This window comes from Arvicanthis niloticus, chromosome X, assembly GCF_011762505.2.
Source record: "Arvicanthis niloticus isolate mArvNil1 chromosome X, mArvNil1.pat.X, whole genome shotgun sequence".
Taxonomy (NCBI): Eukaryota; Metazoa; Chordata; class Mammalia; order Rodentia; family Muridae; genus Arvicanthis; species Arvicanthis niloticus.
The window spans coordinates 61,376,812-61,395,310 of NC_047679.1; the positions used below are offsets into that span (position 1 = coordinate 61,376,812).

The following is an 18,499-nucleotide window of genomic DNA, read 5'->3' on the forward strand; positions in this document are numbered from 1 at the left end:
TATTGATCCAAACCAACATTACCAATTAAAGACTCGAAGAAAGAATATAGGTTATTTTGTTTGTTTGCTTTTGCTTATTGACTAGTTGACTGGTGTTGAGATGATTTTCCTGGTTAGCCCGGTATTCAATATGTAGCTCAGGGTAGATTCCAATCTGTGGCACTCCTCTACCTCAGCATCCTATGTGCTGTTACTACAGACAGAGGTGAAGATTACCAATTAGTTGGATAGATATGAAAGCAAGGTAACTAAGAAAGTAAGTTGAGTTTCTAGTCTCAACCCTGCCACTTAATACTACATTGAAATCATAGAATAATTACTTGGATTTGTCACAGTAAAATGCTTATAAACTGATAACTGAAGCAGAGAGGAGAAAAAGAAGTCAACCCGTAACATGATGACCAACAACGCCACCCACATGTATTCTGCTATTAATCCTACAGATGTAGCATTCTTCTACTATAAGAAACATAAGTAAAATCAAAAAAGCACGATCATTTCAACTACTTCCTGTTTCCTCTCTTTCTTAACATAAACTTATCACTGCAGATAGACAGTGTACAACATATGTGCAAAAAAATAAAACAGTCCTAACCCTCAGTAAAGACAAATCACTGTATACTTGAAGAACTACTAACATTAAGAAATGCATTTGGTTAACATTAAAAAATTGTATAAAAGCAAAAAGGAGAAGGGGTTTTCTAGGGAGGGGAAATGGGGAAAGGGGTGGCATCTGAAATGTAAATAAAATATCCAATTTAAAAAAAAGAAATGCATAAATACTAGGCTTAGAAATAACCTTTTAAAAATTATTCACGCTCTCAGTGGGGTATCATTTATTAGTCTTATCAGGTAGATGTAACAAAGGACCTCCAAAATATTCTCCAGAGGCTAATACATCATAGAAAAGAAAGCAAAACTCAAATGTCTTTCTCCTAGAATAATTAAATTTTCATTCTTTTTTGAGACAGTGTCTTTTTTGACCCAGACTGGTCTCAAACTCCTAGGTTCAAGTAATCTATACTTCACCTTAAGTGTCATACATATGATACACCACTGCACTAGGCTTAAATAATTTCTTTTTCTATGAAAAAGTAGAATACTTACAGATAAAGTATGAAGAAGCTGCCCTGTGACAGAATTCCAAACTTTCAAAAGGAAATTGTTCACTGCAGTAATAACAGTGGTGTCATACCGATCCCAAGCCACCATAGTCACCTTTAGTTTAGTGACTTTGTCTTCCGTAGATGTCAAATTATTCCTGAAACAATAATTTGACATAGTCATAACCTGTACATTTTAACAAAAGGAAACACAAAACAGCAAATATGACCAAATTTTTAGGAAGATGTAAATGATTAGATGTAAATAGTTGTGCTGGAAAGCTTTATGTCAGTTGGTCATAACCTAGAGTCATGTGGGAAGAAGGAATCTCAATTGGGGAAATTAGCTTAGTCTTTAAATAATACTGTAGGGCATTTTCTTGTCTAACCATTAATGTGGGAGGGCCCAGCCCATTATTAACAGTACCACCTATAGGCAGGTGATCCTGGATAAGAAAGTGGCTTGAGCAAACAAAAGAGAACAAGCCTATGTAAGCAATGTTCCCTATGGCTTCTGATCCAGTTCCTGCCTCCAGGTTCTTGCCTTGAGTAAGTTGGGGATGAATTATAATCTATGAGCTATAAGATGAAAGATGCACTTTTCTCTCCAAGTTGTTTTTGGCTATGATATTTAATCACAGCAATAAAAACCAAACTAATACAATAGTTACTTGGAAGTACACAAATAAGTGAAATTACAAATAAATCTATAACTTCAAAAATAAAATTCACAGTATGATCATGTTGGCTGCCAGACAATACAAAACATGTACATTGCTCATATTATCTTCATATTATTTTAAAATAAAAACACTAGTCTTTGTAAATAAGTATCAGAATATTTAATGACATAAATGAGTATGACATTAATTATATCTGTCTATGACTATAAAGTAAGTTTACTTAATAAGGTAGTCAATTTAAAGGTCAAACATGGAGGAATTGAATTATCTCAAAGACACTGATATATCATCTCATCAACAGTAAGCTGCTGAAAGCAGGTAGCAATTAAGTGCATATATAATGCTGAATATAAATGCAAACAATATGAAATATGAAGGAGTCCTTTGTAATTAGAGTAGAGGGTAAGTTTACTGTAGTATTTAATAAGAATAAGTCAAAATAGAAGTACAGATAGTTATAAAAAAATGACATATGAAAACTAAGCCAGAAAATAACTCCACAGGAGATAATAAAACTCAGACATCAAAGCATCACCATAGACCAGGATCTCAGTCAAATCAGCAATGTTCTACTCAACCAACAGCAAAGCCAACAATTGCTACAAGACCAAAGGTTCAATTTTCATGCCTGGTAATTAATTCCAAACTAGTTACTAACATAAAAAGTACATTCATTATTACATATGGTAGATTATAAAAGATAATATGCCATGGTACAGTAGACGCCAGAAATCTCTAGCAATCATGCTTACCCACTGATCTTAGTAGCCATATCTAGCACTATGCTCTTCCACTCTTGTTGTTGATATTGCCATATTCTTGCTGTTCCATCTCTACTTCCACTAACAAACCTTAAGCTGGAAGGTAAAATAACCTTGTTATTTTTTTTTTCCAAAAATTCATCACATTTTCTTGATGATAAAAGAAATAGCCTTCAGACACTACTGGGATATGGAAAACAGTACACTAATCTTAGAAAACAGTTCAGCAGTTCCTAAAATGCTAAATTAAGTTACCTTTTGACCCAGCAATCGTATTCTCCAGGTACATATCCGCCAAAAGAAATGAAAACGTTAGTACATATAAAATGTGTATGTGAAGATGCATGGAACACTCAATAATCCCCAAAGCTGAGACAAATGAAATGTTAGCCAATGGATAAATAAAACATGGCATTCATACAACAGAATTTTTCAGTAGTGAATAATGATACATTTTTAATATGGGTGAATGCTGAATATGCAAATAAGTCTAATAACAGAGAAGAACAGCTGCCCAGTGCTTGGAAAAGAAATGATGATAGGTTTAAGGATACATAAAAAAGGGAATGAGCATTCTATAAGGTGAAAAGACATGTTTGTTCTAAGAATAACTACACTGAAAGTTGCACAACCCTATAAATATACTAACATTTTTATTAAGAGCTACCCTCAACACATTTTTTTCACTCACAAGTGTGATATTGTATTTTTTCTAAGCTTTTAGACACATATTTAAACCAGGTATGCTTGCAAGCTTATGATTCCAGTAATCAAGATGATGAACCAGGAAGATCACAAGTTCAAGGCCAGCATGAACTAAAAACTAAGAGATTGGATGAAAAAAAAAGCCCATTGAAACATATATAATGATCCATATTCCACTTAGAAAACTGAAACCCACCATTTACAATGCTGCCCACAACTATATTTTATAGATCTATATTTATAAGTGCGGAACTACATCAATTTCAATAAGTATTCAACTATATAGATTTATCAAAATGTACTTAATGAAATGCATCATGATCAATAATTAAAGTGTTTTTACATTTCAGCTTTAAACCCAATGCTATAAAGAGCATCTCTGTCTTTCTACCATCTTATATATTGTACTGATTTAGAGCAGGTACATTTTTAAAAGGTTTTCATGGCCGGGTGGTGGTGACGCACACCTTTAATCCCAGCACTTGGGAGGCAGAGGCAGGCGGATTTCTGAGTTTGAGGCCAGCCTGGTCTACAGAGTGAGTTCCAGGACAGCTAGGGCTACACAGAGAAACCCTGTCTCAAAAATCAAAAAAAAAAAAGTTTTCATATGTATTGCCAAATTGTTTTCTATATTTTGGAAAAAATGAAACATGAAAAGTTTTAAGAAAGGGTCTGTTAATAATATGTTGAGATTATAATTTTAATTAATATTTAATTTAAAAATTGTTAGTTGTTTTAGTTTATATTATCATATTAGTATAATTGGCTGCTCTGATTAGGAAGTGTTTGTTTTTATACCAATAAAAGAAACAAGTACAAAGAATTTCAAGAATGAACAAAGTTTTACCTATGATCTTTTCTTAGAGAAACAAAATTTTAGCATTTTGAGTTTTTCACATATATGCATCTATTCATATTTAACATGTTTTACATATTTTTTAGATTCATATAAGATTTTTATATATTGGTTGCATTTACTTTTAAAGGCTTACTAACAATGTTTTTGAAATACACATTTACAACTAGGTAAGAAATTAAAATTTCAGTTTCAGTAGAAAATTATAGTAATATGGGTACTGGATCAGTAAGAACACATGCTGCTCTTACAGAGGATTGGAGTTTTGTTCACAGTACCTATGTCAGGTAGTCAATAAAGGCCTGTGAGTCATGTGAAATACACAAACACACACACACACACACACACACACACAGAGAGAGAGAAAGAGAGAGAGAGAGAGAGAGAGAGAGAGAGAGAGAGAGAGAGAGAGAATTAAACCTAAAAACTAAGTGCTACAGAAAGCCCCACAAGAGCATGTACTGTTCTTTCAGACTGTCACAAGATTCACAACAACCCCTTAACTCCAGCTCTAGAGGATCTGACCTTTTTGATCTCCTCAGGCACCCAGTTATGTGGACAGATACCCATGCACACATACACACACAAATTTAAAAGTCATTTAAGAATGGTAGTATGGTTAATTTATTCTTCTATTATATTTTAATGTTTCATCATACTTAATATAGATAAACTGGATTATCATTATTTGCTTTTATATTTATATTTCACAAAGATGGTCAGAAGTTCACCTTTGTAATTACTCACTGTTCAAAAGTGCCTTGAAATAAAAAGTCACCCACAGTACTGCCATATAGGCATATAGACACAAACATGCTAGTTTTATGTATTTTGTACTAAATTTTTGACCAACATAGTCTGTGACCTTTGCGGGTCAGATATTTTAGAGATCTCACAATTATCTGTATATAAAGTCTGACTTTACAGAGATAGGGAATGAATCTTATACACCAGTGATTCACATGTTCAGAGAATGTCAAAATAAATATGAAATCTGGACATCTCAGGACAAGCTCCAAGTAGGACATGAACCTTAAAACCCATATGAGACATAGATAAGATAGAATCAGGAGGGAAATGGAGGCATAGAGACAGAAAAGAAAAAGAGAGAAAAGGAGATGGGAGACAGGACATGCAGGAGGGAAAGGAAAAGAAGGTAGAAAGTGGGGAATGACGTTGCTGGACAGGAGTAGTGTGAGGAAAGTATAAGCAAAGTAGTGGATGAGATAATGTGAAAATATGGAATAGAAATCCATAAAGTGACTAGGAAAAAATGCATAGATTCATATGAGAAAAGAATGTAGTTGTCTAAGTCAGGTTTTAACAGAGTCTGGAAATGCCAGTTTGGGATTTAAAATTCATTCCAGAGCAACAGAAGAAAAATGGCAAGAAAATTTCTGAATAGAGCAAATGTTTGCTTGTCAGAGACATACTACTCAAACAAAACAATTCTTGGTCAAATCAGGTGGTCAGAGAAAACATAAAAGGCGAAGTATACAACAACACAGGAACTCACGGAGCGCAAGAGCAGACAGGCTATGGTCACTACTGAATTAACCATTTTAAAGAGATACAGATAGCAAGGAAGACAGACATGGACTCTGAACCTAAGTGTCTAACAAAATAAAATAGCTCATTTCTGCTTCATACATTTTCTGTAAGGTGAGAAAGAACTCCAAGCTGCTTTGTCTAATGTTATCTCTCAGTGATAGCACACGTCATCAGCACAGCCAGCTTCAACTGCCAGGGACTTTACAAAACAATCTCCCTCTCCACGAATGCATCTTGTAGGTTTTATCTTTAAAAGCAGCCAAGCAATTCAAGTAACCAAGATCATCTTAAAACAAAACAAACGACCAAAAAAAAAAAAAAAAAAACTTTTGGCAGTAAGTGAAATTAGGGTACAATGAAAGATATCCAGAACTACAGGAGGAGGGTCAAGGTACAAACTCATTTCTCGGTCTGACCTCAGTGACTGTAAATTGAGCTGATGGAGCATAACTGTGGGAAAGGTGATGTGAAGAGATGCTTAGCCTAGAAAAGGATTTCTAAGTGAGTTTCTTGAAATGTCAATGTCTGGATATCAACTGTATTAGTTTGGAGGGAATAATAAAAAAAAGTCAAATATTTCTTTATACAAGTATGTACTCCATAATTACCTGTCTCCAATGTTACAGAACTGAACAGCAACAACTTTGTCCTAAAACATAGAACAACAGACTTTTGATTAAATGAACTTATGTAAAAAATAGTGTCCTTCTCCTAAATTTACAGGCAAAAGCTTTACAGGGTAGATCCTATTTTAATATAATTTTCATGTTAAAAACTCATTTTGCTTAAAAAGATAAATCGCTGAAGCCCCAACCAGTGTACAAAATAAGTTTGTGGCATTCTGAAGCAAACTAAACATAAACAAATCTGCTTATAGATCATATCAAGGGATGCATAGTTCTGCAAAGGTGCTACATTATTACACCCTCTCTGAGATAACACAGTAATAGAAGGAACTACCTTAAAACAACTGAGTTAATTGAAAGTTCCCAACCGTTTCTCTAACTTTAGGGAACTATTTATTGACTTTTGTTTGCCACATGTTCTTTTAAATATGATAAAGGATTCATCTAACATTCTGTATGCCCTACAGTTTTCATGCCATGATTTATATCTTTGTATACAATGACAACAACATTAAAACTGAAGCTATCACTTATAGTTCTTCCTTTCTTTGATAGGAATCTAAAATGTACCCTCAGAGGCACTCATTTTCACAACAGCCACTTACCAAACTGCACTTGAACTTGACTTTTAATTAAAAAAAAAAAAACAGCAAAACCTTCGTACTTAATGATTTTAATTTTTAAACATTACTCACATAGTCATATACTTCTTCTGACTTAAATAGTTTTGCGGTTTCGATACAATATTTATTGATAAGTTCTGAAGTTTCACTGGCACGAGCAATAACTAATTTTAAGTGTGCTGAAGAAATAATATAACCTTGACAACTAATACAAGTGGTGCACCATTCATTTGAACAGGGGATTTTTACTGGATAATACTTTGCTTACCTGGGACCTTGCAAATAAAACTGCAAATCATGTGCTTCACCAGTCCCCTCCCCCTTAATTCTTTCCTACTCCTGTATTCTCTCTTCTCTCAGTGCTCTATGAACTAGACTGTGCTTGAATACACAGTGCAAAGTGATTGCCTTGTCATGCTTAGCTCAAATGGATTAGATTTAGTGGTCTCAGAATGAGATCTCTGAGTATTTCTAAGTGTTTCTCTTGCACAATTTAAATAGGCTTCCAATATTTAGTATATAGAATATGAAGCATCAAGATGAGAGCAAGCTGAATTTGATATGTCTAAAACTGGACAGTTCTCAAAGGAAAAATGCAAATGGTAATAAATATTTGAAAAGCTATTCCACATTCCTATCCATCAGAGGAATGCAAATTCAAATGACATACATTAAGATTCTATCTCACCTCAGAATAGTCAGAATGGCTATGACAGAGAAAACAAACAAAATATGATGGCCAGAATATGAAGAAAGAGCATCCCCTACTACACTGCCGATGAGAACATAAAGTATTAGAGGCACTATGAAAACCAGTATAGAGGTTTCTTGAAAATCAAAAATAGCCCTAAGATATGACCCATGTATATGACTTGTGGAGTCACACAAATGACTCTAAATCAACCTAACACAGAGATCCTTGCACATTCATGTTTATTGTTGCATTACTCACAATAACTGATAAGTAGAACAATTCTACATGACCCTTAGCAGATGAAACAAAATGTGGTACATGAATACAATGGATTATATTTTGTCAATGCATAAAGCAGAATGAAATCATGACATTTGCAGGAAATTGGATGGAACTGGAGATCACTGTGTTTTCTAAATATTCCAAGCATAGAATGTCAAATATATTTTCTCTCATACATGAAGTCCAGATATATATGCTTCTATATATAATATATATACACATATATGTTTATGTATGTATAGGTACAATATAAAAGTAGAAAGACTATGAGAGAGGAAAAAGAGATTTAGGTGTATGAGAGGAATAAGATAGGGTAGTGGAATATATGTAAAACTAAATCAAAGGAGAGAAAGGGGAAAGCCAGAAAAAAATGGAGGTCTAGGAACGGATCTTTAAAAAGAACAAAGTATAAGATCTATGTATGAAAATGACATAATGAATTATTAATCTGAAAACTAAATAAAACACTAATAACAAAAATAAGTGAAGACTGCTATTGCTAAGGAAGATTAGATTCTACTAAACCTTTGATGATACTGTGAAAAACATATAAAGATCAAAAAGCTCAATTCATGAAAGCATTTTCCCATGAATATTCTTAAACTGCCTTTTAAGTATACAAAACCTTTTATGTACAGTCAAACAGGGCTCATCTTAAGTACTAGAACCATAGTAATTCCAAAATTTCACATCTGATTTCATCACTAAAGATTATCTTGAGTTAAAGGTTTTAAAATTCATCTATATTAAAGAATGGTTCAGTCTAGAAAAGACAAACAAGGGAGATTTAAAAAAAAACAAGGCAATAAATACAAGTGTCTTATTTTGCTCTTACCGTATGTGATTCTAATTCAGCAATTTTCTCAGGTATCTCAGAACCCAAATAGTATATTCTAATAACATGATCAGTGCTCCCTGTTGTAATGAACATACCACCTGGAAGATTAAAACAAAATAAAATCCATTGTACCAAGGAACTTCTTTAGTTGTATTTAATTTTTTACTTTATATTAGTAACAAGTCTTCAAAAAACACAGTTGTCTTACTTACAAATAATGTCATATTAATATTTCAAAGAAAAACAAATAAAATTCACGACAAACAATAGAGTTGTGTCAATTAACAGAACTATAATTCTAGCTACTGGGGAGGTTAAGACAGGAAGATTATCAACTTAAAGCTCTCCAGGGCTTCAAAGTCAGCCTGGGCAATTGAGATCTTGCATCAAAATAAGAAAGAAAGGGCCAATGACACAGCTCAGTGCATAAAGGTGCTTGTTGACAAGCCCTGTGATCTAAATTAATCTTCAAAACCCACATGGTAAAGGAAGAAACATTGTACTCTGACCTACCCAAATGTGCCATGGCACACACAGGCACATGTATACATATACAATAAATACATGTTAAAAATGAAAGACCTCCCAGTTTAGAAAGTTAAAAATTAATAAACAAACAGTGAAAATGAAGTTAGAAGATTAAGAAGATAGTTCAGTGACTGAATGTTTGCCTAGCAGTTCAACAGTCTAGGTCCAATTCTCAGTGTCATAAGAGACAAAGACACAGAAGTATCTGAGACAAATATATCCTTAACTAACAAAATGTACCGATTATGCATCAAACATTAGATTACTGATTAAAAACTATACAAGCCAAAGCATTTAAGAATGTTATATTTTATATAAAATACTATGTCAAAACTCTAAGATTACTTATACTTACAATAATCTTACAACATCTAATATATGAAGCCACAACCATGATACTTTCTGTAAAGTTAAGTTAGGAATTTTGTAATAAATTTGGGAGAGTTGGGTACTATACATTTTAGTTAATGGGTATTTGGCTTGGGAACTGTTTATTTTTTGCCAAATAAAACTAGCATTATATAAACTGTATTAAAATAAATTAAAAAAATATTACTAGGCAGTAATTAGTCAAACAGGTTTGTGTAGCATAACACATGGTTTACATCTTTAGTAGGCTTAACTTCAATGACACACACTTTTTCTTCATTTTAAGCACTAAAAGCATCCAATTTTGATACATACCAGAACTGAAAGATGAACAAGATATCTGAACTCCAGGTCTGGATCTCTCAGTAAATTTTACTGGGCGATCTCTAAAGAATAAAGTAAATATTTTCAACTCTATCAGGCTCATCTATGGGCAAAAATCTTAGCACACTTATGAATACTGATCTACTTAGCATCAATATTAGTTTTAAAAAGCTAAAGAAAAGAGGCCAATAAGGGCTATTATCATATTTTCAGTTAAAGTTTTTAAACCTTATGCATATAATTTATGACATCAAAATTTTGACAACAGTTTGCAGATATATTGTCATGTTATTTAGTAATGTTATTATAAAATGTTCAAATATATCTTATCCCACTCTTCCCTACGAATTTCATTGTTTCAACACTGATTTTATAAGAATATTTATCCTAAAATCTTTAAATATTAAAACAGGTATGGCTATAAATATGCACAAGGGGAATATTTACATGTACGTACTTCAATACTAGAACTACTATAACACCAAGGACATGAAGACATGTGAACTTGATTTTTTACAACATTCCTAAAATGGAAACTTACCTAAACTTCATTGTTTTTACATGCCATTGCCAGAAACAAATTGTTCCATCAGCACCAGTAGAAGTGAGGTATCTAGTTGTGCCTTTAGTTGATGGACAAAACTTCAAAAGAAGAAGTTAAAGAAGATATGAAGTTTTCCCGTTCAAATGATTTTTTGTACAAATACAGCACATTAAATCGTTTAAAGATTTCAGAATCAGTCCAGTGAGATGGCTTTAGTGGGTAATGTGTTTGCAAAAATGTGTAAGGTCCTGAGTTTAGTTCACTGAAGCCAGACAACAGATGGAGAAACACACCTAATGGAACCTCCCCTGACCTTCAACCAAGTGCTGTATGTAGCACATGAATGCCTGAAGCCTACATACATTCATGTACAAATACCACATAGACACAAAGAGAAAATCATTTCAGTGTTAGGATTTTGTTGCTGAAATTCCATAGATAAATGAATACCTAACAAAAGATATTAAATACAAAAGCCTCCAGAAAATAGTAATTGAAGGGCTGGAGAAATGAAAGTTTGGCAGTTAAGAATGCTTGTTGCTCTTCTAGAGGACCTAGTTTTGGTTGTCAGCACCCACACTGGATGGTTCACAATGTCTTAAAACTCCAGTTCCAAAGGATGCAATGCCTTCTTTTAGCTCCACAGGCACTACCACACACATATACATCACTGCTGCACACATATACACATAACAATATTAAAAATAGAATCTTAAAAATGAAAATAATATTTGAAGCTGAAATAAAATATTCCAGTGTTGTTTTCAATTATTTAACATAATACTTTTATAATATTTTAAAGGAGAAGGAATTCAGAAATCATTACTAAGTTAAATCACAACAAATACAGAAAGTATATGTTCCTAAAAAAGAACTGTAGATTTTTCTTTTGAGATCAGGTTTTGCTATGTAATCCTAGCTGGTAGACTGGCTGCTCCTGCTCTTGCTGTTATCCTTCCTACCTCTACCTCCAGAATGCTGGGATTCCAGGTTTATGTCACCAGACCCAGGTGACTTTTGTCTTTTTAAAATGTAAACAACTCTCAATTGTTTTCTTAAATAAAATTAAATATACTAAACCTTTATTAATATCACAGCAGTGTGAACAGATTATGAAAAAATACACTTATGTGAGTTGGGAATTTAAAAGAACCATGACTCTTCTAAACAGATCACAGGCTTTATAATAGTATACTTCTCTGGTTCTGACCCTGGGCATTTCATGTCTCCTCAGAAAATAATCTTAGAGAAAAAAAAAAAAAAAAAAGAAGGAGCCATCTGTCTCCAAGATGGCTAAGCCATGGGAAAACGTTTAAAATCAGACCAGATTTTCCAGTATGGCTATGCATTTCAAAATCATAAATGAGGGGCTGGAAATAGTGGCAGAATACTTGCCTAACATGCACACGGTCAAGAGTACAATCCTTAATAACAGAATAAAAAAAAATCCAAAGTAGAGATAATAATTTCCACTGACATAATAATTAAGGATTAATATATGTGAGACTGATATTTTGAGCTCAAATAAAAATAAATAAATTATATATATGTATTAAGGTTAATTTAATTAGTTCAATCTAAAGCCTTACATTTGAAATGAACATTATCCATTAATAGTATCTATTAGTACCTAACAGACTAAAACTAAGTTTTATGCAGCACGCCTTTTAATAGTTTAAATCCTCAGATAAAGAAAATTGTATTGCAAAAGCTAATCCATAATCTATATCAGGAGTAAACAAATTATGGCCCACATATGATATCCAACTTGCTGTCTCTTTGTATAAATAAAATTGAACGGAACTCAGTAACCTTATACTGTCTATGGGTATTTAGTCACTTGTAAAAATAAAGTTGAGTGATTTGACAAAGACTGTATGCTCTGAAAATTTGAAATATTTACCAAATTGTCTGTGAATTTGCTACTGATTAGTGATCCATAGGAGTGAGAACATGAACAATTTTGTTGTCTCAAGAAATTTTAAAATTTAAATTTAAAGTTACATATTTAAAATGCTTTAACAATCACACATTGACATACTGCTATATATTAGTTATATTATTTTATTTGACAAATAATGTTATAGCTTGTTGAAAGAAAGCAAATATATTTCTTTTTCTTTTTGAGACAGGGACTCTCTAGTCTTGACTGTCCTGGAATTTGCTACATAGACCAAGCTGGCCTTAGACTCAGAGATCCTCATACCTCTACCTTCTAGAAGTAAAACCATGTACCACAATGCCTGGTATGAAAGAAAGGACATATATTTCAAACATACAAATTGAAATACAGAGAAAATTGAGCAAAAAAAAAAACTGCATAAAAAGAAACTGAAATTCTATCATTTAGTGGCAACCACTACTAATATACCATTTCGTCTCAAGGCTATTTATAAAAGATAGAAAAAATAAGTTGAAGGGATAATATACTGCAAATGAAAAGATAGTTAGTTATAGTAAATAATATAAACTGCCAATGGATAATTATTACTGTGGACAAAATGCCATGCCAATGTGGGTGGCTAAAACTTCACAAGGCCTCACTCCTAGATGAAGAGCTACATGCAATCAATGGCTATTGAGGTTGGGAGAATAAATTTCTCTAGATAAGCATATATAAGCAACACTGAGCAGTTTCAGCAGATTGTCCTTATACATACATGTGTGTATAGATATAATAATAAAAGAAGAGGTTCCAAATTTGACTGGGTGGTACAGGAGTAGTTGAAGAGGAAGGAAGGGGCAGAAATAATGTAAATGCAATACTTCTGTATAAAATTTAAAAAACAATAACTTTTAAAAAAAATAGTAAGAAGATATAGACTATTAGAGTAAATAAAATGATAAAATCAGAGAGAAAGTCTTCTTGAGAAGAAGATTTGCACAGAGTACTTACAAAGTGAATGGGCAATTATGTGACTATCTAGGAACTACTACAGAGAATGAAAATAGGAAAAGTCAGAAATTTCAGCCTAGCATATGACGTGGAGATAGGAAGAGAAAGAAAAGAAGGAGGAGAAGAGGAGGAGAAGGAAGAAAAGGAGAAGGTTAAGAAGAATGACAGGAATTTATCAGCAGCTAAAACAGTAAAAAGGAAAAGCAAATAATGGTATATGTGGTCAAGGAAAGTTTAGTGGCTGAAAATGTCTATAGTCTTGCAGATCACTGTAAAGACTTGCTGCCTCTAGCCTGTAGAATAGAAGCTAAGAAGGACTCTGAGTACTAGTGACATGAACTTCTATTTTACAATCATCTGTACACTATGTAGAATCTAGACTAGGGGACTGGTGAGATGGCTCAGTGGTTAAGAGCACTGACTGCTCTTCCAGAGGTTCTGAGTTCAAATCCCAGCAACCACATGGTGGCTCACGACCATCTGTAATGAGATCTGATGCCCTCTTCTGGTGTGTCTGAAGACAGCTACAGTGTCCTTATTAAAAAAAAAAAAAAAAAAAAGAATCTAGACTAGGACAAAGGAGAGCTCAGAGCAGGAAAATCAGAGAATTCAAGTTCATAAATCTAGCCGTAGATGTTAGTGGCACTAAACAGCATAGTAAAGATGTAATTCATGAAAATGTTCGAGATTCTGACTGTAATTTTCAGAGTTGAAGAAATATGACATGGGGACAGATTAGACTAATGAAATAAGAAAAATAGAAACATTAATTACAATGAAGACATCATTATATGTTTAGATGTTACTGTAGTTAGGATGTTGTCTGTCTCCACAAAGGTCCACATATTAAAGGTTTGGTCTGCAAGGTAGGTTATTAAAGATGATGAAATCTTTCTGAGGGTCAGCCGGGGAAGTCTAGAGATTATTGAGGGTATGCCTTCAAGGGACTGTACCCACCTCCAATGTGCTTCTGTGACTTCCTGCAGGGTGATTTTAGCTTTTATGCACATATGCCTCAGCCATGATTCATTTTTTTATGCTAGCATACTTCTGCCTTTATTATCTACTGAACGAAGTCATATAGACAAGGAGTAGTTGCAGAGTGTGTACTATAAATGCCAACTGTATCTCTGTTATTGCGAGCTAAATAAACCCTCTTTACTTCATAAGTAATATCTTTCAGGCATTTTATTTGTGACCAAAAAATGACTTACACAGATGAAGGCGTTGGTGGGATTAAATTTCAATAGGCAAATGAATTAAATTTTGAGTATGTTGAGTTTGAGGCATCTAGTAGACATTCAGGCAATGATGCTAAGTTTCACAGATGAATAAGCACAAATACAGCTATAAGATAAGCCCAAGATGAGGATATCTGAGTTATCAGGTTAATCAACCTTCAGGTGAAATTCAAAATGAAAATGCCAAATAATGTAAAAAGTACAGGCTTCAAAACACTCGCCGGACAGTGGTGGCGCATGCCTTTAATCCCAGCACTTGGGAGGCAGAGGCAGGTGGATTTCTGAGTTTGAGGTTAGCCTGCTCTACAGAGTCAGTTCCAGGACAGCCAGGGCTACACAGAGAAACCCTATTTCGAAAAACCAAAAACCAAAAACAAAATAACAAAAAACCAAAATAAAACAAAAAAAAACCACTCTACAGAATAATTAATCAAAACTTTAATTGAAAGTTTTAATTCAATGCAGAATGAGCATGCTTTCTGCTAGATCCTATAAATAAGTGATATGTTACTAAAATATCACATAATCAATATAAGTAATGACTTCTTTTTAAAGTATTGTCTTTTATTTATATGTAAAAGTTTAGTAAGAATTTTTGGTTTTCTCTTGAGAAAAACAGAACAGTAAAAGTAAAACTTCAGCTTAGCTTTGGTAAGAGCAAGGGCTTTTAAGATATCAATTACCAAGATCTGGCCAAAGTAATATATGAACAACTTATTTTATATATCAAGTACCATGTTGAAATAAAAAAAAAATCACTGAAACTAAAACTATAAAATTTTCATATTAAGACTATACACACACATTAAATCTGGCATAAATGTTGAATTAAATAATAACAGAGTATGCCAATATTCGTGTTAGAACCTGCTTATATCCTGATTAACAGGTATTAACCAGGGTGCAGGCAGGCTTTTGCAAGTTTAATCCCTTCACATATACACAAAAGATAAATATGGTGTTTCATTCTGGATTTGAAGAACCTTCTTCATCATGTTTTTTTTTTTTTTTTTCATTCATTTCTAAAGGCATGGGTTTATATAAAAAGGAAAAAAATAATTTTAAAAAGTTATTTGTCTGCAGAAGAGAAACAAAGCTCTATGAGAGCATTCTTTCTGTTGCCATTCTTTGCATAATACAAATGAGAAAATTCTCAGCTTTACTAATAACATGTCAGAGAGCTTATCATTGTTCTCACCTGTATGGAAGTAATAGAAGCTGAATGTCCCTGAAGGACAGCAACTGGTGCACAAGTTCGAAGACACCATACTCTCACAACTTTATCACAGCTGCCTGCAGCAATGAGAGTATTTTCATAGTTAACAGCCATGTCGGAGATTTCAGCAGAGTGCCCTCGCAGTGTGGCAAGGAGGCGTCCATCATCTGTAGCCCAGATTTTCACCAAACAGTCATCTGAACCCTACAGGGACACAAAAGGCAATTGAAACAGAAATGCACAATTTCTACCAAGAAGGGGGAAAAGAACATTACAAAGGAGTAATTTTATTAAGGAAAAATATAATGTATACTCAGTAGCAAATATAAGCATTGTGTAAATGACAGAACAGACTCAGTATTGCCCAAACTCGCAGTGGCATTTGTGCCAAAGTCTTCAAAACTAGTAATCCTAAAAACATTTTAAATATTTTATGCTTATTCTTAAGTGATTAGCCATTAAGAATTTCAGCCATTGCTCCTTTCTATATGCCTAGCAGGCTTGGCTTAATTGTCTTAATAGTTTTTCTACAAATATTTCAAAATTCAGTCTACAGTGCACATTGATTTCTCTGGAAACCTGAGGCCATTAATAATCCTAAGTGAAAAACTTTATGTTGCTCTTCCCTTTAAGAATTCCAAGTGAGCTTCAAATACAGAAGAATGAATTCTATTCTAATATGGCATAATAATTATCTATTTATTAAAAGATGACAAGCACCATTATCAAGTCATCATAGCTAGGGACAGAAATCATCAGCTGAAAAGCCCATAATACAATCTAAGGAGTTATAATTTCTCAAACTATAAAACACTTCCTTTGTTGGGAGGATATAAATAGAAAATGGAAATTTGCTACTTCTCTCACCTTGGCGTGAACAGCAATACAGCAATCACATTCATATTTTTAGACATATTAATATACTATAGATTTTACACAAAAGCAAAGAACATGACTTAGTGAGTAAAACTTTAAAATTAGAAAATTTTAAAAATAACCAGCCCTAAAGTCAAGTAAATATGTATAATGTAAGTGTAATCTTCAGCAATGTACAGTTGAGTTCAACCATTCAATCTCAAAGGTAATGTAATCACTAAAGTGAAACTTGAAGCAGATACATGGAAAATGTCTTTTAATAAATGCCTGTTGAATGGAATAAAACAATTATTTCTTTAATTCAAAGTAACCATCTTGAGTTTATATAGACTTCTAAGGACATAATTTTTTAAATTAAATTTGGCAAAAGATAGTGGCTAACATAGAACACCCTCCATTTATATAAAATTAGACATTATTTTCAATTTCAACCCAACTTTTCAATATCAATAAGTCCAAATAGAGTAAGTTACTTATAAAACATAATATATTGGATGGCATGGAGTCTTGCTTCAGTTGTAAATGTATAATGTTAAATATCATAAATTTTTAACTCACTGTAAAAATTCGCCTCCCACTTCGATCAAAGGCTACACAGTAGACAGAAGATAAGTGTCCCAGAATTCTCTTATGCATCTTAATGTGCTGGTAAGCAGATGAGGGGAAAACATGGCTGAAGCGACTACATCCGGTTAATTGCCTGGCTGAGGTGATATTCACTGCAAATAAAATGAAATATAAAGAGAATACATCTTAAAATCAGAAAGTGAAACTTACTATATGCAATTATGACTATTAAAATAAGATAATACAGGCTATAGCTGACAAAACAATTCTACATAATAAGATGTCTAAATTTCTTTATACATTTCATTATTTTCTAAACTTAAGAGTACTAATGTTAGGTCTTGGGAATTTGAAACTCTGTTTGCCTTCCTATAGTTTTATCAAGCACATTCTTTTATTCTCTTTTTATGATACTGCATAGGTGTTAAGGAGCAAAAAAAAAAGAAAGAAAAAAAAGAAAAAGAAAAACGGAAGAAAAAGAAAATCCCTTTGAGCTTTGTTTATCAGTTCTCATCTTTTGGATTCTATCTACAATGTTTTTTCCACCATTTTTTTCTTCTTATTTTCTTCTTTTTTTTCTAGACAGTGTTTCTCTGTGTAGCCCTGGCTGTCCTGGAACTCACTCTGTAGACCAGGCTAGCCTCAAACTGAGAAATCCGCCTGCTCTGCCTCCCAAGTGCTGGGATTAAAGGCGATCACCACCATTGCCCGGCTTTCCACCAGTTTTTAATCACTGAACTTGAGTCTTTATTACATCCTATGTGATCATTTTAATTAAAAACTGCCCACACAATAAAATGAATAAATATATAAATAAGTGAAATTTAAAAAAAATCACCAAGAATGTAACATGAGCTGAACAATTCAACAAATACTATCCAGATTCTGTTCACTTCTAAAATAGAGATCTTGGGTCTAATGTAAGGATTCTCAACCGTGTGTGTGTGTGTGTGTGTGTGTGTGTGTGTGTGTGTGTGTGTGTGTGTAAGTCTTTCCAATCTTCTCTTACACACTAAAAATACTAAGTAGCCGTGTGTGTGTGTGTGTGTGTGTGTGTGTCTTTTCAATCTTCTCTTACACACTAAAACTACTAAGTAGCCCACATGGTTATTTTAATAATATTGAAAATATTATTGTATATTGAAAATTATCCTGTGGCAAAGGACATTTTACCACTCTACAAACACTATATGGAACAAATAGTAACACGTCTCTG

General features: G+C 33.2%; 1 protein-coding gene across 1 annotated transcript in view; it reads right to left on the minus strand.

Annotated features, from left to right (window-relative positions):
- Brwd3 (bromodomain and WD repeat domain containing 3) overlaps positions 1-18,499 on the minus strand; it is a 108,544-nt gene that overhangs the window by 46,102 nt on the left and 43,943 nt on the right. Inside the window, exons 8-15 of the mRNA XM_034485735.3 lie at positions 17,275-17,435; positions 15,823-16,044; positions 10,485-10,585; positions 9,935-10,005; positions 8,720-8,820; positions 6,268-6,308; positions 2,539-2,643; positions 1,108-1,261 (exon numbers count right to left, since the gene is read on the minus strand). Coding sequence (XP_034341626.1) covers positions 1,108-1,261; positions 2,539-2,643; positions 6,268-6,308; positions 8,720-8,820; positions 9,935-10,005; positions 10,485-10,585; positions 15,823-16,044; positions 17,275-17,435 — 956 coding nt within the window. The remainder of the gene's footprint in view (positions 1-1,107; positions 1,262-2,538; positions 2,644-6,267; positions 6,309-8,719; positions 8,821-9,934; positions 10,006-10,484; positions 10,586-15,822; positions 16,045-17,274; positions 17,436-18,499) is intronic.